General features: G+C 46.4%; 8 protein-coding genes across 8 annotated transcripts; 6 read left to right on the top strand and 2 right to left on the bottom strand.

Moving 5' to 3' along the window:
- Nucleotides 1-86: 86 nt before the first annotated feature.
- TRIVIDRAFT_222197 (uncharacterized protein) lies at nucleotides 87-455 on the top strand (the record flags this gene model as incomplete). Its single annotated transcript, XM_014101668.1, has 1 exon — nucleotides 87-455. The coding sequence occupies one exon, from the start codon at nucleotides 87-89 to the stop codon at nucleotides 453-455; it is 369 nt and encodes a 122-aa protein (XP_013957143.1).
- A 598-nt stretch (nucleotides 456-1,053) lies between these two features.
- On the bottom strand, nucleotides 1,054-1,839 carry TRIVIDRAFT_29097 (uncharacterized protein; the record flags this gene model as incomplete). Its single annotated transcript, XM_014101667.1, has 1 exon — nucleotides 1,054-1,839. One exon carries the CDS (start codon nucleotides 1,837-1,839, stop codon nucleotides 1,054-1,056), a length of 786 nt encoding a protein of 261 aa, XP_013957142.1.
- Nucleotides 1,840-2,545: 706 nt separating this feature from the next.
- On the top strand, nucleotides 2,546-3,558 carry TRIVIDRAFT_213013 (uncharacterized protein; the record flags this gene model as incomplete). The annotated part of the gene is made up of 2 exons (XM_014101666.1): nucleotides 2,546-2,817; nucleotides 2,920-3,558. 2 exons carry the CDS (start codon nucleotides 2,546-2,548, stop codon nucleotides 3,488-3,490), a joined length of 843 nt encoding a protein of 280 aa, XP_013957141.1.
- Nucleotides 3,540-6,672, bottom strand: TRIVIDRAFT_213012 (uncharacterized protein; the record flags this gene model as incomplete). The annotated part of the gene is made up of 3 exons (XM_014101665.1): nucleotides 3,540-4,175; nucleotides 4,238-4,571; nucleotides 4,859-6,672. 3 exons carry the CDS (start codon nucleotides 6,670-6,672, stop codon nucleotides 3,540-3,542), a joined length of 2,784 nt encoding a protein of 927 aa, XP_013957140.1.
- Nucleotides 6,673-7,086: 414 nt separating this feature from the next.
- TRIVIDRAFT_201202 (uncharacterized protein) lies at nucleotides 7,087-10,938 on the top strand (the record flags this gene model as incomplete). The annotated part of the gene is made up of 8 exons (XM_014101664.1): nucleotides 7,087-7,372; nucleotides 7,456-8,305; nucleotides 8,363-9,002; nucleotides 9,058-9,468; nucleotides 9,565-9,656; nucleotides 9,750-10,342; nucleotides 10,409-10,659; nucleotides 10,708-10,938. 8 exons carry the CDS (start codon nucleotides 7,087-7,089, stop codon nucleotides 10,936-10,938), a joined length of 3,354 nt encoding a protein of 1,117 aa, XP_013957139.1.
- Nucleotides 10,939-12,385: 1,447 nt separating this feature from the next.
- TRIVIDRAFT_7478 (uncharacterized protein) lies at nucleotides 12,386-13,105 on the top strand (the record flags this gene model as incomplete). Its single annotated transcript, XM_014100854.1, has 1 exon — nucleotides 12,386-13,105. A coding segment is annotated over one exon (720 nt), but the record flags the coding sequence as incomplete, so codon positions are not given.
- Nucleotides 13,106-13,899: 794 nt separating this feature from the next.
- On the top strand, nucleotides 13,900-14,307 carry TRIVIDRAFT_60249 (uncharacterized protein; the record flags this gene model as incomplete). Its single annotated transcript, XM_014101663.1, has 1 exon — nucleotides 13,900-14,307. One exon carries the CDS (start codon nucleotides 13,900-13,902, stop codon nucleotides 14,305-14,307), a length of 408 nt encoding a protein of 135 aa, XP_013957138.1.
- Nucleotides 14,308-16,119: 1,812 nt separating this feature from the next.
- On the top strand, nucleotides 16,120-17,656 carry TRIVIDRAFT_28185 (uncharacterized protein; the record flags this gene model as incomplete). The annotated part of the gene is made up of 4 exons (XM_014101662.1): nucleotides 16,120-16,351; nucleotides 16,425-16,639; nucleotides 16,717-17,159; nucleotides 17,302-17,656. The coding sequence occupies 4 exons, from the start codon at nucleotides 16,120-16,122 to the stop codon at nucleotides 17,654-17,656; spliced, it is 1,245 nt and encodes a 414-aa protein (XP_013957137.1).
- Between the last annotated feature and the right edge of the window lie 360 nt (nucleotides 17,657-18,016).

The following is an 18,016-nucleotide window of genomic DNA, read 5'->3' as shown; positions in this document are numbered from 1 at the left end:
CTTTTGGATTTGCGCGGGCCGGAACTCTGGCACTCTTGGGTAGAGGCAACTTGTCTGTGACGTTAGGAGGGCCAGAAACAACGAGCATGTCCCTCACAAACTTGACGTTTGAACGTGGCACGGCGCAACTCACCCGAAATCCCAAGTTGGCGAATCTCACAATCGAAACTGTAAATTTGAATGGAAACAACAACTTCAAAGATCTGCTGCTGCCCGTTGACAGCATGTCAAATCTTAGTGTCTTTTATGAGTCGGTTTTGACGCGACTGGAGCTACCGCCGCAGGCCGTCAACTATACGGACTTTAGCTTTACGGTCAATTCTTGCCGGAATCTAAACTTGAGCAGCCAATTCGCAACCAATGCAGACGGGACTATTCGCCAGACATGGTATTGGCCGCAGAAAGATATGAGCGATATCGACATTGAGGGCAACATTGCCACCCCTTTCTTGTAAGCTGCCACCTGTTGCTATTCCCGTCAGCCCCATGAGATGGAAAAGCTAATCGTTGGATTCTGTAAAAGCCAAACTTGGTTTGATTACGAAGGCAACTTCACAAATGCGACTGGTCGGCCTGTTGTAAAGCGACTTAATTTGCAGCCACAAAACCAATCTCTACTAAGCTGTTCTCCTTTTGATAAGCTGTACAAGGAGGGTGTCATAAATAGAAAGGTCACTTTCTGTTCGTTGGCAAACTCCTACCCGGTTACGCCAGCATCGTGGGGATTAGCGCTGATTGCAGCTGGATTCCATCTTCTATTACTCCTATAAGACTTTAAACTTTAGAGCGTCTAATGGCATGATAGCGTTGTGTTGGTAGCAGTTATTAATGTGGCCAAATTATTGAATAGGAATGTAAAATTTCGTTCAGATTGTTTCTATGTAGTTTAGCGGGTGTATTCCAGTGTGGCAGGTGATGGTGAAGATGAAAGTCTGTGGTCTTCGCACGCAGCAGCCGAATGCTCAGTCGTAAAATAGAGCAAGGCCAAGCCAAGACTTTCACCCTAACTCATGTATCCTTGTACTGAAACTCTTCGGGACAATTGCTCGTCAACTACGTACGAATTTCCTTCAAGGCGGCAAAGTCAATGCTTTCTATAGCCACTTGACTCTGTCTATCGTACCAGCCATATGTCCTCTTAATCTTGGCTGCCTCAATGGATTCACCGACCCTTACACAACTGTCGAAGTCAATGATAACCGCCGTATCATCCGTAGTAATCATGATATTGCTTGGGTTAAGATCATTGTGAACATATCCCAGAAAATGCAGGTGCTTGATACCAGCTTCCACTTCAGAAAGATAGCGTTCCGCGGTTTCTCGAGACAAGTTTCGGGATTGTAAAAACATGGATTTATTGAGAGCTTTCGGGTTCAGTTTTTGCATGAGTGATTCTGGATATCGCTGAAAGCAGATGCCATCAATACGACCATTGACGGATTGGCATCCAAGGTAGGATGCCAAGTTTGGATGAGGATTCCACAACAGCACCTCACAGATTTCGATCTCTCGAAGCATTGGCTCACTTAAATCAGAGCCGTCGACATAGCCCATCAAAATTGGGCGCTTTACAAAGTAGTTGGCGAGCTGTTCGGGGGCGATTGTTGTATTTGGCGGTAGGGGAGGCCGGTATGAATCGGAAGGAATCGCTTTGATGTTCTCAATCTCATCGAGCTGAAATGTTTCTCGTCGTTTCCTCTCCAAAACGTGGCCATAATGGATTTTATTTTCGTGTTTGAAAAGAATCTTGACGTGAGTGAATCCAATTTTACCGTCAGGCAAGAACTGAAAAACCTCACAACTGTCGAGAACTTGTATCGTTTGGCTAGCCGGAGTCATGGCTAAAAGTATGGCCCATATGAAATATGAAAAGTTTGCTTTTGAGGGAATGAGAGACGACAAGCAACGTCCTTAATTGTTGGACGCAGATGAACGCAGATCATAGCGTTGCGGGGTCGTTGCGCACTGATAGAAAGATATACAACAACCTGACTTGAATCCATTCTTATCAACACCGCGAGGAAGAATATCTATTATGGTTTAGGAAAATGGCGCTGATATAAAGGTCTAGGACGACATGCGTAATCTGTCCTATCAGTTCTCATCACTGCTCGCAGACGTGAGCGAGAGGAGGGGCCCCAGCCTGATGGGCATTGCAAACGACGGTCCATCCCCAGTGTTCAGCTGTTGGTTCAGAGTTATATGGTATCCCTAGATCAAGTTTCCACACTCTCTGGACTTGAACCACAATGATACCACCATAAATCTCTCTAGCCCTTCTGCGAAAGAGAGTGACGTTGACAACATTCGGAACTGCACCAGACACATAAAATAAATGCTATTGGTGGCCTCTTGAGTTGCCCAAAATGAACCAATAAGACACTTCTACGAGTATTAACCTGATTAGTAGATGATATGCACAGCCCCATTCGTACACTATTGATTTGACAGATGGTGTCGATGCGGGGTGTCCATTTCAGGCTTCATTTTGCAGTATACTGCCCAACTTCCCAGACCAGGTACTTGCAGACTGCCAATATCTGACATGGCAAACAATCAAAATTTATTCTTTTATGCGCCAACGTGGGATTATCCACCCAACGGCCCCATCAAGCTCGGAAATGTCCTCACGTCTGTCAAGAAGCCTGAACGACCGCTTCATTGTGTCCCGCCCACAGAGTCTGATGTCTTCTCGACAAAGAAAATGAGTGTTGGACATGACAAAGATCAACTGCGAAACGAGAAATTCTCAATTTTGGTTAGATTCTTTAGCATTTTTGGTCTTGATATCCAAGTGAGTGCCGGATGGGAGTCTAGGTAGGTACATGAATCTGCTGGGACTTTAAAAGTTGAATGTCCTGAGCAGCCCAAAACTTGAACATTCAGTTGTGTCTATCGTCTTATTAACAAATAAGTCAGTAAGGAGAACAAGTTCTCATTCAAAACCGTCGAAACGACGCAATTCGTCCCCACAGCCTCATATATACAAAGCTGTGTCGAAAACGACGACGTCCGCCGCTTTCTCCAAATATCCCGCTATCGCAAACCAGTCTATGTCATTACAGGCCTGAAAGTAGTTACTGGCGTCGAAGCCAACATGCACACGACGCATACCGTTCGAAGCTCCCCCAGTATCCAGATCGGCAGCACCATACCCCATGTTGGGCCGATTACTTTTGGCGGTGGCCCCGGCACCGAGAGTAGGACTTCAACCAAGGCTGTTACAACTTGGGGGGGAAGTGATAACTTTGTGTTTGCGTTCCGCGTGAGTAAAGTCTTTGTGGGTAAAGAAACAGGCCAGGTCGTCAGCGAGGAAGATTACCGCAAGGGAGCCATGCTTGGCAATGAGGAAGAGGGGCAAGAAATCAAGGGTCCGCAACTGTCCATCCTCAAGGTCGAACAACCAGATGCAGAAGGCGAAGGCTTTGGTGTGGAAGAGTTGACTGAAGGAGAAGATGTGGTGGTCTGCGCAATTCCGAGGGAAGACTGATGGAATGGAATGACTATTAGATTTTGCTTTTGTCTTAAATCAAATGCCCCTATCTCTTCAAACTCTCCAAAATTTCGTCATTAATCCGTTCCAGCTCCCTACCGAAGAGATTATGCTGATGCAAACTTAATTCAACGTAGTAGTAGTTGCCCCTTGGAGCGTAGTTGGGCCCTCGCTCAGCGCATCTTTTCAGCAGCGCCTCCATCTTTTCCTTCCTTTTGAGAGCTGATGACGCTCTCTCTGATAAATGAAGCCTTGAATACTGCAAAAGGAAAGCCGCTATCCCCGCCATAATCGGCGTTGCATATGATGTCCCTGATCGTGATTTGACATATCTTTGTGGAGTTGCCAAGTCGTGGCAAAGTAGCATTGGCCATGCCGACTCGATTGACTCTCCAACTGTTGCAAAGTTCAGATTGTTAGGTTCAGCAGTCGGACTGAAGTCTGACGGGGTTCCTGAGGTATTGGTCGAATGGACACAGATAACCTGTGAACTACTCGCAGGATAGGCCCGACCGAGTCGAGCGCCACTATTAGACGCAGCGGCAAAAATGAGAATTTTCTTTCCGTACGCCCTATCAATGGCGTCTTCAAGGTCGTCGTAGCCTTCAAATTCCGTAGAAGGCCACCCAAACGATAAAGAAATGATGTCCACGTTCCAGCAGTCAATTGCGTGGTTAATGGCCTGCAAATGTCAGTTTCTAATCATTATCCACGCATGAAATGCTACTTGTAGCCGTTTCTTACATCCACAACTATCTTTGCATTTGGTGTTGCATTCTCTTTGTCTGCAATTTTGGCAATGTAGAGCTCTGCGTCTGGGGCATAATCGAGTATCAAACTGGCAGTAAAGGTTCCGTGTCCGTTTAGATCGGGAATGTTCTTCTGCATATTGTTGTAGAAGTTGACTTTTGCTTTAATATTTTCTTCACGAGCTTCGAAACTATCATGATCGCGATCTATACCCGTATCTAGAATTGCAATCTTCACGGGTTTTGAAGGAGGACCTGGTAGCTGTGTTGCCATGAATTTGCCATACACCTTTTCGTATTCAGACCTCCATTTTAGATAATCCTTGGTCCTAAAGATATGATGTGTTAGCAAGAGGACGTAGACAACAAGAGAGAATCGTTTCAAAGTGCCATGATTGAAGGAGCTTACTGTACAGTAGAATGGCCCCCGTCACCGACCTCGTCATCAAAAAATTGAGATGCTCTATAACCAACTTCGGAACTTGACAAGGAACTCGAATTCATCAAGGAGGGTGAAAAGGGACCCAAATTCATCAAGGGTGGTGAAAAAGGAACAAGAGGGTTTGCTTGTGAGTATTGATGTAAAAGTTTCTGAAGCTCTGGCGGCAAACCTAACGGGATTCCGAATCGGCTTGAATCAAGTACTGCGGCAGCGGGTGAAGGGGTTCTGTTAGGCGTGAGAGACCCTTGAGATAAAGGCGAAGTCAACTTTTGTGGCTCATGAATATCTATGGTCTGGCCCCATTGTCCAAAGTCAAGATCTCTTGCATAGCTATCAACGTTGTCTAGAGGTATCTTGCTGAAGCCAGAAGTCAAATGGGCTTCCAAGAGCCGAACAACGTCTTGGTAAATCCGAGACTTGAGAGTTGCATTATCAAGAGGGTCGCCTTCTTCGTCTTCCCACATTGCTGGATTTAAGCAGTTGTCTATGGCCATGAGGAGAGGAGAATCTTCAGGGATTTGAGATCGCCATCCCTCCACCTTGTTCTCCTCTTCACCATTAAAGACTTGATCCACATCGAAGAGCGTTATATGTCCACCGGGATTCTCAAGCGGAATACCACTAATTTGTGCCAACTTGCTAAATGACTTCGCAAAGTAGACTTCTATCAAGACCACTGCCAAAGCAATAAGCGCTGGACAGCGATGTCCTGAATCAAGTTCATCAAAGTCTAGGTCATCAGCATCTTTGCTGTGAATCTCATCGCCAGCATTTGTTGCATCTTCAGGCAGATCAACTTGAATGAATGGTCGCAAAGGCGTCTTATGAGAGGTTGTCTGAAAGAATTTAATATTTGCTGAGCCCCAACCTGACTGAAGCCAGGATGTACCATGTAGGTGAAGAACCGCGTATCCTATAATAAGAGACAGTATACGCTTAGTTTTCTCCGTGAAAAATTCGTGTCGCTCTTCGAAGCACCTTAACAGCGAAATGGGTTCAGTAGACTTGTCGATCCAGAAATTACTCTTTTCGATTCTGTCATTGAAGAGTTGGCCGCTTGTGAGCTTTAACACGAGGCGCTGCCATGCCTTTGACTTTGTGCTATTAATTGACTTGCAAAGATTTTCCACTCTTTTTGCTTTGCGAATTTCACGAGATGGCGTAGAGTGGCCATCAATGGCGAATCCAACAACTTTTTCCTTGACACTTTGGACGCGAACCTCATGCCAGTCATGTTCCATAGAAAGAAACATTTCGAAATCGATCTTTCCGGTTACATCGCCATCACTGCAAGGCGCATGTCTCGGATTACACCTGTTGGCTGACCTTTTATCCAACTTTTTCACTGGGCTGCGATAGGTGCCCAACTCGAGTTTGGCTCCATACTCATGAGGCTTCGAGCAAGAACAGCCCTTACATTTTTGTAGTGCATCGAACAGAGATTGGGCCGCTTTCCATACAACGTACGATGGCTCATAATTGCCTGTAGATAAGAATTCGTAGGCGGACTTTTTGAATCCATTTTCAGGTTGTTGTTTCTCTAGCATGTCTGCACATTCTTCCAATCCTCTATCCACTTTCAGGTAGACTTCGGGCGGTCCAAGCTTCAGCCATCGTACAACAAATTCGACCTTTGCATTGTGTGCTTGTACTTGCACCTCACTCCAATGAAGGTTAAGCGCCTTGAGTCGAGGCTTCAATGTGGTGTTAGAGGGGAGTTCTTGAAGACCAACTTCGGGGATCAGAGAACCGAGATAGCATAGGGCGTCGCTGATTAAGGCTCTTTTTGGTTGAGACCAGATTTGGGGCGCGCGAGTGAGACAGTCTTGGAACCTCATGCAATGGAGCCTAAGATGGTTATAGAATATCCTTTCTTCTTCATCAATTTCAGTGGTTCGAATGATTTCCGCCATCTGGAGGACTGTTTTTGACGTCTCCCAGAGCAAGTTGAATTCGCTCCCATCTTCGGCACCTAGCGGGTTGTCCATTCCGCCATCCAGAGGATGGGAGCGTAAGGATAGCTCTAACATGTCATAAGTAAGTGTTTGCGCAGATGTATACATCTGTATGAGATATGGAGATGCTGAGCGATTTGGCCTCACAAATACACAGCACCTGTCGTGAAGGAATTAGAGCGGGGATTCTACAGCACAAGGATTAAGCGGGGCATAGCCGTCAAACGCCCTTCATAACATAATCAATAATTCTGATTCGATACCACCCAACAGCCTGGCCAATCACAGATGGTTCAAGGGTGGTTGCGTGAGGCTCTCAGCCTGACTAGATCGTCGGTAGTGAGGAGAAGCTGATACCACTCAAAAATCGCGAGTATTGAACAATACGAACAACCGCTCATATGGGATGATTTATTCCACCGCTTTATGATAGATAATCTCTCGGTCATGACAGACACCAGCGCGTCTTCTGAACTGAACAAGACAACTGTTGCTGCTGCTGCGAACCAATGTCTGGAATCATTCCAAAGATGCCTCCTCCGAGAGCCATCTCTCCACCCTAGGGAGCTCTCTATGGTGGAGGATCAAGTTGCTAGATTCTCCACATGGACTAGTGGCATAGGAGTCTTTGCTCCTGGGCGAGCATCCATGGATCACCGGCTTCGATATGCTCCTGAGGTGCAGAGTATCGCTATAGGCTTATTGGAGTCATTGAATTACCGCATTCGAAAGTGTAGGTGATGATCTTCGCTGGGCTTCACTTATACCAGTCAAACCCTTTTCAGAACAAAAGTATTCAGACTCACACCAAACTAGTCTCAGAAGTTCTTGACAAACATGCCAAAGGCCCAGAAACACTCATCTCAAGCGTACTCGACGATGGGCTGGGCCGATTTTTAGGTGATATTGCTACCGAGATCAGTCATCTCAACAAAATGTCAAACATAATACGCAGAGCTAGCCAAGAAAACCACAATGTCCAAGCAAAAGACTTTCACCTCAAGGACGAAGAAGGAAATGATATTGAACCACTACTTTTGGATCATTATAAGCGCTACATTGGCGATCGATTCCCAACGGCCAGCATCACTATTCAACAGAGACTTGCTGACGCAATGATCCTACGACGTAAACGAATTCTATACAAAAGATTTCGCCATGGAAATAAAACTATTCAGCTGCCACAATTGGATACCAAAGTATCAATCACGATGCCAGACTCTCGTCTACAACAAGGAGATAATCAGAAAGCTAAAGCACCCTCTCGCATCCAGAGTGCAACAACTCTGCAGCCTGACAAGTTCAAAATGATTGCTTCAAGCCCATCAGTTGTTTCAACCACCATGACCGTAGCGCTAGGCAATCACGAAGCACTTGATTTTCCTATTGCGCCTGGGCTCCAAGTCAAGCGAAAGTATGAACAGCTTAAAGCAGAGAAGTTAGTGGCTCATCAAGCTATGTTCGAGAAATCTGATGAGCCATTTCCAGCCATAGACTCAACAGTCGATCCTGATAATACTGGGAAGGACGCTCCAGAAAGAATCTCTACAGAGAATGATCTCAAAAACAACCTGAAGTCGGTTATTCAAGCCATAGGGGAAATTACCTGTCCATATTGCCTTTATACCCTTCCACTCGAAGAGGTTTTCAATAAGCAGAAATGGCAGTAAGTCACTGTTCACTAACCTTTGCTATCACAAAACACTGCTAAGGAGCTTTCAAGCAATCATGTAAAAAATGACTTGGACTCATATGTATGTCTTTTCGAGGGATGTAATCAGCCAGACGAGCTTTACAAGCATAGTGACAAGTGGCTCAGCCACATGCATCAACACGGTCAGCGGTGGCGCTGCCCATCTCATCGCGAACTGGGCATGTTTCTATCGAACGAAGAGTACATGCAACATATGCGAGATGTTCACGACACCAAACTTAGTGACGCTAAACTTCGCGCCTTGGCAAGCAGAAACGCTCGCAGTTTGCCCAAGCTGTTTCCATTGTGCCCTTTGTGTGGCAAAGACGAGTCTGAAGTCGGTGGTCGTTTATCGGATCACATCACTGGCCACTTGAGATCACTTGCCCTCAAGTCACTTCCAAGCTACGAAGAAGATATTCCGGATGACGTTGGAAGCGAAAACGATAGCTCCAACGGCTCAGGAGTGCGAAGTAGAAGCACGCTTGATATGTTGGATGACGATGATATACGTGAATTCTGGTCGACCAAAAATGATGACTCGAATCATCGAACCCTTGACCCTGACATAGATTCTAATAACACGCCATCACAGCAATCAAGGCAGCCGCCGCCACTGCCTTCAAGATTTCCGTGCTGGTGTCGAGCCATATACTCTTGGGCAGGCGAGGTTTGTGATATGACGGCACGTGTTGGCTTGCTCTCAATTGCTAACATTCCTGCAGTCGAAGCGCGACCTGAGCTTTATTGAGGGCGACTTAATCGAATGCATAAATGCTGGAGACGGCTCGTGGTGGGTAGGCAGGCTATTTCGAGATAGGACGATTGCTGGGGCTTTTCCATCCAATTTCGTAGAGGTACTACCAGAAGACTTTCAGCCAACAAAACCACCAAGTTCTATATCGCCGAATACAGCGTCAGGGCCCAAGGCAGCACCGCAGAAGTCACAAACGTTCCGGAAACCGTTCGAAGCCTATGCCAATTATCATATAATAGATCAATCAGAAGTATTTCGAGAAACACCGACGTCGCCTCCTGCACCGCCGCCTCATAGACTTTTTCCATCCAATGTCGGAGAGGTACTACCAGAAGACTCTCAGCCAGCAATTGCACCAACTCCAATACGGCTGGATAGAGTGAGTGGCACTGACACTTTACCCATGACTGGACTTGATACGTCTTCAATCAAGTCTATGGGAGGCTCTAATTCTATACTCAACGAATCACCACAGTCGGGCTCTGGTAGTCAATCTCCCAAGATTACAGTCTACAAATGCGATGAGCCAGGGTGTGGACAAAGCTTTGACCAACCACACAAGCTTAAGTAGGTATACGGCATGCCTTTGTGATTGTTGTTTAATTGTGCTTCTCTTGCATCAGTTTACCCATCTATACTAACTCTATCTCTCTTTTACAGTCATCATCGGCGCTATCACAGCAGAGACCATAAATGCCCTTACCCAGACTGTGGCAAGGGCTTTAGTACTAAAACCCATTTGCAACGGCACATTAATGACAAGCACGAGAAGGAAAAGAAATTCGCGGAGGTGAACGATGGGGTTTCTGATACCTCAGCGATCCAGACTTCCGATAACAAGGGGCTCGGACAAGACGCATACGAAGCTCGGCAGGTCCAGCAGCCTGATGCCTCTGGCCAGCTGCCTCGTGTTGAATCTCGTCCTGAAAGCTACGATACCGGACGGCCCCTCACGCCCCCCATACCCATACTCCAGCTTAGATATCATGCCCCCCTCCCCTTTGATGTGGCATCTGGCATGGGTATGTACTTGGCTAGCAGCCCCGCAAGTCGTCCCAGGACGCCGAGGCGCCAGTCTCCCATAGACATCGATGTGGAAAATACCTCTGGCGAAAAGTCACATCAACCTCAGCCATCAAACAATATCGCTGCCGAAAAAGTTGCAGCAAAACAACCTCAATGGGGTGGCTGGTCCAGTTGGGTTTTAGATGAGCAGAACAACCGATACTATCGCTTTCGTCAGGATTCTGAAGGTGTGAAAGACTCCCCCCATACTTGACATTTCTCATTACCGCCAACACATTTCTAATACTTGCTAGGAAATCTTGACTATGACTGGGATCAGACTGACTCGGCTGCTACCGCTAATGCGCGAAAAGCTTCACAAACCACACCGAACAATGACAGAGCAAAAGACGACCAAGACCTCACTACCGCCCATTCTACAGCGTCCCAAGAAATGTGGACTGAGATCACGAAGGATCTGGTGCTCCGTGAAGCCATTGAAGAGCTTGGCTACGAGTATGAGGAGACAGACCAGTTCTGGTACGTTTTGCAGTATTTGCAATATGTAAGTCATCATCCATCGAGCTGTCTCTTAAATATGAGTTTGGCACAGTGTGATAACACGTGGGCTTCCCAGGATGACGTTCTTCAACTGGCTGAGCTATCTGATGACATTCGACGGGCTCGGTCTGAGCGACACGATGGCCCACTTCCGGAATCCTCGAATGCTAGATCTAACAATATTGCAAACTACAAACCGATCCGATCTAGGCGGGATGAGAGTGAGCGTGTCAGAGAGAGAGAGGTGATTTATGACCGCGCTCGTAACTCTCGCTCTAGTTAAAGAACTTGACGCCTATGTGCTGGAGTATAATATCCTTTAATCAACGGATCTATCACCCGACAACGTAGGCAAAGAAAGCGCGTGACAACAATTCATTGAATTGACAGCGTACCTACTGCGAGGAATAAATTCCGTCCATACCACCAATATGAGCTGGCTAGACTGAATCGATATCTATTGCACAAACTGAGTCATATAAAAGAAAATTTGATGATGCGAGTTTCAGCTTAGATTTACCAAGGTCTACTCCCTCGGACGACTCTTGAAGGGCTTTTCATTTCAAAGCATGTGAAACTGGAAGCGCAATACATTCTTTCAATATATGCCAGCACTGTTGAAGCATTGATGAGCAATGTCATCCTCACAATAAGAGTATACAGGTACAAGCTCTAGGATTGTGACTTGACCGCCTATTTACCATAATCAATGTTATTTGGCAGTAGGTGAAAAATATCAGACAAGGTAGAAGCGGATCGCGACACTAAAAATCTTACTTCTTCTTTTAGAAAGAGGATACGAGCATGCTTACCAACCATTATGTATTAAATCCAACTTTTACTCTAGCTTGCTTCTTAGTTTTGAATTTGAGCACAGATACCCGTATCATCCGCTTGCATTTCTACGGTATTAAGTTGCACGTATGGTTTTGTGGTGCAAACAATCTCATGTTAGAACACGGGCATGATTAACGTAAACCAGTGACGAGGCTAGTAATAAACCATTATAGTTTGATGGGTATTTGTTGAAGAGGATTCCTGGTCATTATTATTAATGGCTCATAGACATCTGCTTGTCCGATGGCTACTTAGATCATCGGCCATAGGCCACTACAGCTAGGAGTCGATTCCCTACATGTAATCAACACTCCGTACATAGTATTATACCGGCACTTGCCTCGGTAAGCATACAAAAGACTCATTAGGATCTAAAACAATTATAAATACTGCTTTGTCACTCCAAAATAATTCCATACGGCGGCTTAAAAGTACCGCAAACCTCCGCAACTCCGCGCTGCGTCATACCATTTCGGCGATTGGCTAATCACCCGGCTTTTCGAAATGCACGTAGACAAACCTTGGACCTCGGACTTTGGTAATACTTTCCCTGTCGGGAAAATGGTGGCCCATTTTGATGCAGTTACAGACATGGGGTAATCCTCACTAATCTGATCCTGATTTGGCAGCCATACGGAACTTGCCGCATCTCGGCTTAGATAAGTGTCAACGCGCATCAGACATAAAGTCCTTTGCAAGGCTCGGTAATTTTGTATACCTAATCATTCAATTCACTTTGCCACTCAATTCAATCAAGTCTTTACACCTAATTCATCATGTCTCCCCATATCCCAACCGCTCTTGGCCACAACATCCAGGCCTACACATACTGGGACTCTCCTATGCCAGCCAACTTTGCCGGACAAAACTTTACAGGACCAGTCATTTTCAATCCTACAACATTCACATTGATCACTACACAGAACGAGGCAGTGTTGGTCGACACTCCTGCAGTTCGGTCTCGAGCCGAGCCAGTTGCGGCTTGGATAGCTGAGATCATCGAGGACCGAAAGCTGAGCACCATTTACATCACTCACGGCCATGGTGATCACTTTTTCGGCGTTGAAACCATCCAGGAGCACTTCCCAGATGCCGTCGTCCGCGCAACTCGGGGCACCTACGAGCATATGTTGGAACAACTTGATACAGCTTTTTGGGACGGCTTTTGGGTCCCTACATTTCCTGAGTTACAAGAAAGCCCAAAGCCCGATCCCAAAGTAGATGTACTTGAAAGCGATTGTTTTACAGTAGATGGCCATGAATTCCGTGCTGTTGAGGTTGTTGGTGGTGATACCGCGTCGTCAACTGTTCTTCATGTGCCCTCTCTCGACCTGGTCGTTGCAGGAGACGTTGTTTACGGAGGATGCTACCAATTCCTTGCCGAGAACACGACACCTCAACTCCGCCAGAACTGGATAAACGCCATTGACCAAGTCGCCAAGCTTCACCCCAAGGTTGTCGTGCCGTCTCACCGCTTATCCACGGATGGCTTTGGACTGCAGCATTTGAAGGACAGCCAGGAATACATTCGCACGTGGTCAAAGCTAAATGCAGCAACTAAGACTTGGGAGGAACTTGAGGCGGCCATCCTCAAGGCATACCCCAAGAGGATTGGAAATTTCATTCTTCGTTTATCGACGCTGGTGACCAAGGGAGATTTGCAACTTCCATAAGTCGGGACATTTTCGTCAAGCGGTTTCGGGTGAAGGAGCCAGGGAACTTAGAAGCTAAAATTAGCTATTACGCCCAAATATAATCTTGTTATAATATTGCTGTTATGTGAAGAAGTTGAGATTAGTGATGGCGATTACTGATATGACCAGAAGGCGGGTAAACCCCCAGTTTCAAGACACATTTCTTCTCAAAAAAAAAGTTGCAAAATAAAATGACAACGGACACTATCAGCAGATATCGATGCTCCCTAGATACCAGATGTCAATCTCACGCAGTTGTTAACCAATGAGTTCAAGCCATCCTACAACTGACCCCAACTCTGTCCCAAACTTTATCTCAGCATCGATATTTTGGTGGGCTTTTTTGCGCAGCCTTTATTACGAAGTAATACTACTCTGACTCGGTTTATTAGCTAAGAGTAGTAGCTACAGTGCTGGTTGAGTCAGCACATAAGCTGAAAGAGTGGATGAGATTCACATAAGACCATAACTGTAAGCAGACGCGGGGAATCAGCTTTGAACCGTTCATCAAGAGTCTTTAAATCATTCTTGGAATATTCTCTTTGTAGCAAGCCATTGGCCACTACCACTAAGATCCGAATATAAATAAGACAGGTAGCTTCCCATCTGGAGCATCTATTCAATTTAGATCAAGGCAACAACTCAATAAATCAGCATAAAGAAATATCGCGCTCTTCCATTCTCATTCCCTGCCTCCAACCAATTGAGCCACCATGTCCACCGTTAGTCCATTCTCCAGCAAAGATTCTTTCGCCACTGCGCTCGAGGCTGTCTTGAATAGTCCCGATGCCTCACTCGAAGCCGCACTCTTGAACATCTACACCAAGGAATCCGTCATCACCGTGAACCAAAAACGGATGACATGGGATGAGTTTCTCCCTTATTTGGAGGCCATACGCGCCAGATTAGCGTCTGTTGAGATCAAATCGCATCACCTTTTGCGGGATGGAAACATGTTTTCGGAAAGACACACTGCTTACGGACACGGAAAAGATGGTACGGAGACTGGTGCGGAAGCGATGCTTATGGGCGAGTTGAACGAAGACGGCAAGGCGATTTGGTTGGAGGAGATTGCTGTTCTCAGGTCGGATGCGGACTCGGCTTCCTCCGAGGCATCATAGTTGCCAAGGACAAATACACTGCAAGTGATGTTGAATGGATGAAATGAGCGATGAGAATAACCGCTTAGAGTCAAGACGCGACGTATTATCTGTACGTAAAGCCATTATTAGTTTATATAAATATGCATTAAGCAGAGTCTTTGTTATCTTGTGAGCCAATCTTAGATTGTGAACTGGGAAAGCCCAAATATTTGTGCACGTCTATGAATCAGATAAATATGCTAGTCGTGAGATTAGGTCAAAGGACCACAAGGGTATAGCTTCATCAGAGTACCGGATGCTATGCATCCGAAAGGATCTAAATATCCTAAGGCTATCCGTTCCATTCAATACCCGACGCTTCTACTACACTTTGACAACATCCTCACAAACTTAGCCCGTTCCGTACCCAGTAGGGTGGTAATGCCCCGCGGTCCTTGGTTGTTTGGCGAATCCTTCTGATAGGTTTGAGTAGGAGATGATTACTACTCACATCTGAATGATCTCCCTCTGGATCGTCGGAAGCCAGATCTGCCAAGCTTCAGTAGGCCCGGTAGTTGACATGATGTCTTTAATCAGTGACCGAATGTTAATCAAGTAGGGAGCATTGCAAACTATCATCCAAATTATTTGAGTACGATACTACACACTTTATACAAATTCAGTAGGTTTAGTCGTCTTCAGGGGTCTCATTTAAATGGACTAGTCTGCAACAACAATATAGTGATATGTTACGTTGTATGATCAGCCCCTGGTCGAAACGAATTCCCGGATCGAGCCGCTGTCACCTTGCCGATCTATATCTATAGTCACAGCAGTGCGCGTCTCTTATCCCGATTATCCTGACAGATAGTCAGTCGGCCTATCTCACTGGCTATATGATCCGATTTCATCGACAAGTGGCTCTTGTCCTTACGGAGCTTCCTGTTTCACATCCCCAACTAGTCGGCTTTAGCGAGCACATAGGACAGAATGTTTCTCCACACCCAATGGAAACCCTCCCATTGTGTCTAAATAATGACAGTAAGCATTTTGTTCATTGAAGTGTTTAGTTATTCTGACCGCTACTATGCGATGGTGCGATACGGAAATTCGAATAGGGGCCTTGGTTACATGTATAGTGAGAGAGATACGAATCTTGACTCTAAACGGAACGCTTTACGTCAAGTTGTCCTGCGCTAATATACAGTCAATCAATTGAATCAGTAATTCTAAATTCAGTGAATTGACCACCTAGTTAGAACTCCTATAAACTCGCTACTTCTGACAGCACCCGTCGGAATTGGTGGCGTTATAAGCTTAACCATGTAACTAGACAGCTCGAAACCTCTTCATCCGACGGAAAAGCACAGCAACAACATTCCCGCCGGCACTTTGCATCCGGCTACATATAGACGGCATGTTACACGCATCTGATTGCCAGCAGGGTAGCAATACACCATTCCCTGTTTTGAGACATACAAGTAAGAAGTAATGCCGACATCCACCGAGAACGTGTTCGACCGTGTGTGGTTTCTTTGCTCGAGCATTGCGTTTCGTTTCCCCTTGTTTCTGTCTACAGGGGTTATCCGTGTGGTTGCATCGGGCCTTTTTTCGCATCGTTGGTGCCGCGCTATCCTGACAACGGCGCCCAAACAAGTGGCTCACCGGCACTTTGAAGCATCAGATTACTCATAAGGATATACTCCGTACGAGAATAATCGCCAATGGAGATATTTAAGACCCGCCCCCAGACTCAAATGCCGAAGCTGGAGCCGTGAGCATCTGCCGGTTCCTTATTCTCCTGTTCAAAAAGACTCTTTGTGTGAGATTTTGTTAACGACAGCTCTTGCAATGCGTGCTACTTTGTCCGCATTGTTGCTAGCTGCCGCAGCCTCAACGGCAACAGCCCATGGACATGAAGGCCACGCAAAAGCTCATCAGGAGTATGCCAGAGCAGCGGCTGTTGATACATCAACACTAAAGGGAAAGTGGCTGTACGGCTACCAGGGCTGGTTCCGCAAGCCAGCAGCCGGTGTCAACAACCACTGGTCTCCCAACGGCGGAACTCCAGGACCTGGCAATGGTATGTTTAACTCTTTGAATCTATGAAATATGTTATGAATTGGAAGAATTGTTGCTGACACGGGGGTTGTTAGTTGAGTTCGAGTTTGTCCCCGATGTCAGCCAGTATCCGGCCAACTGCCTGTTTGCGTCCACCTTGAAGGCACCCAATGGCCAGCCGGTGCAACTATACGACAACACTTGCCAGGGAGTCGTAGACTTGCATTTCAAGTGGATGCAGCAGTACGGAATCGACGGCATCGTTGTGCAGCGATTCCTGAGCCACCTCGACGATACCTCTTTCATCACAGTCAGTTGATCCACGTCTATACCAAGTCAAAGAAGAGAAGAAACTCAACCAAAGACTAACACATCCGCCAACTCCAGGTCCTCAACCAAGTCGAAGCCGCCGCCGTCAAATACGGCCGAGGCTTCATGGTCGAATACGACGCCTCAGGCGGAAACTCGGCCACCGGCAGCGTCGCCGCCCAGATTCTAGCCGACTACAACTCCAAGGTGAAGCCCTACACCACCTCGTCGGCCTACATCCACCACAACGGCAAGCCGGCAGTCATGGTGTTTGGCGTAGGCTATACGACCGTCGCCATCAACGTCACTGATGGAGCAAATATTGCGACGCAGCTCAAGGGTGCTGGTGCGTATGTTGGATATGGTGTGCCGCCCACCTTTGGCACGGATTTGAGGGCAAACACGGGCTTTGCGGCGGCGTACAAGGCGGCGAATTTGATTAGCCCTTGGACAGTGGGCAGCTTCAGCGAGGGTGGTTACTTGAAGGGATACCACACGACGACTCAGATTCCGGACTCTCAGTAAGCTCTTTCTCCCCTTTTGCTCTCTCCCTTGTTTGTTCACTTGTTGTCTCTCCTCCATTGTTCTCTCTGTTCATTCTATTGTGTCTCTGTTGTCTCTTTGTTCCATCTCTCATCAACCCTCTAACCCAACCACCTCCAGAACCCTCCACTCCCTCGGCATCGACCACGCCCCCCTCATCTGGCCCGGCACCTCCGCCTACCACCTCAACGGCGCCACGACCCCCTCCAGCTTCGACTACTTCCCCCGCTACAACGGCTCCTTCTACTCGATGCAAGCCGACGCAATCACCTCCCTCGCCATCAAGCCCCTGTTTGCATTCAACGCCATGTTTGACGAAATCAACGAGGGCACCCAGAGCCTGCCGTGCTTGAAGAACAACCAGCTCCCCACCAACGAGAAGTTTGTGGGCTACGATAACAACTTTGCCGACACTGCGTTTTATCTCGAGCTTGGAGGACAGAAGGGTGCTGCGTTTGCGGCTGCGGTCAACTAATCGCAAGTAAAACATTACTAAAAAGACTCAACTTGTGTCGCTGTATATAATAATCATACATATATATATTGTTATGTGTAACGCTCAACGTTCATATGTTTGCAGAAGTAGACGCTTATTCCTCTTCTCAGACCATCGTCATTGACAATCCACATATCGCACACCTCATTATCAAAAAGCCATTAGAGCAAAACGCATTAGAATAATTATAGTAAAAAAGGAAGAAAAAAGAAATCGCTAGTGCTTATTGAAAATCGTGTTGCTCTAAAAAAAAAAAAAGACAAGTCTTTACACAAGAGAGGTATATATATATAAACAACAAAATAAAAAGGGAGACATAAAAAAACAATAATAAGAGCA

This window comes from Trichoderma virens (assembly GCF_000170995.1).
Source record: "Trichoderma virens Gv29-8 chromosome Unknown TRIVIscaffold_6, whole genome shotgun sequence".
In the NCBI taxonomy this organism is placed as follows: Eukaryota; Fungi; Ascomycota; class Sordariomycetes; order Hypocreales; family Hypocreaceae; genus Trichoderma; species Trichoderma virens.
The sequence above is the reverse complement of the archived record's forward strand: the minus strand, read 5'-3'. Positions and strand labels throughout refer to the sequence as shown.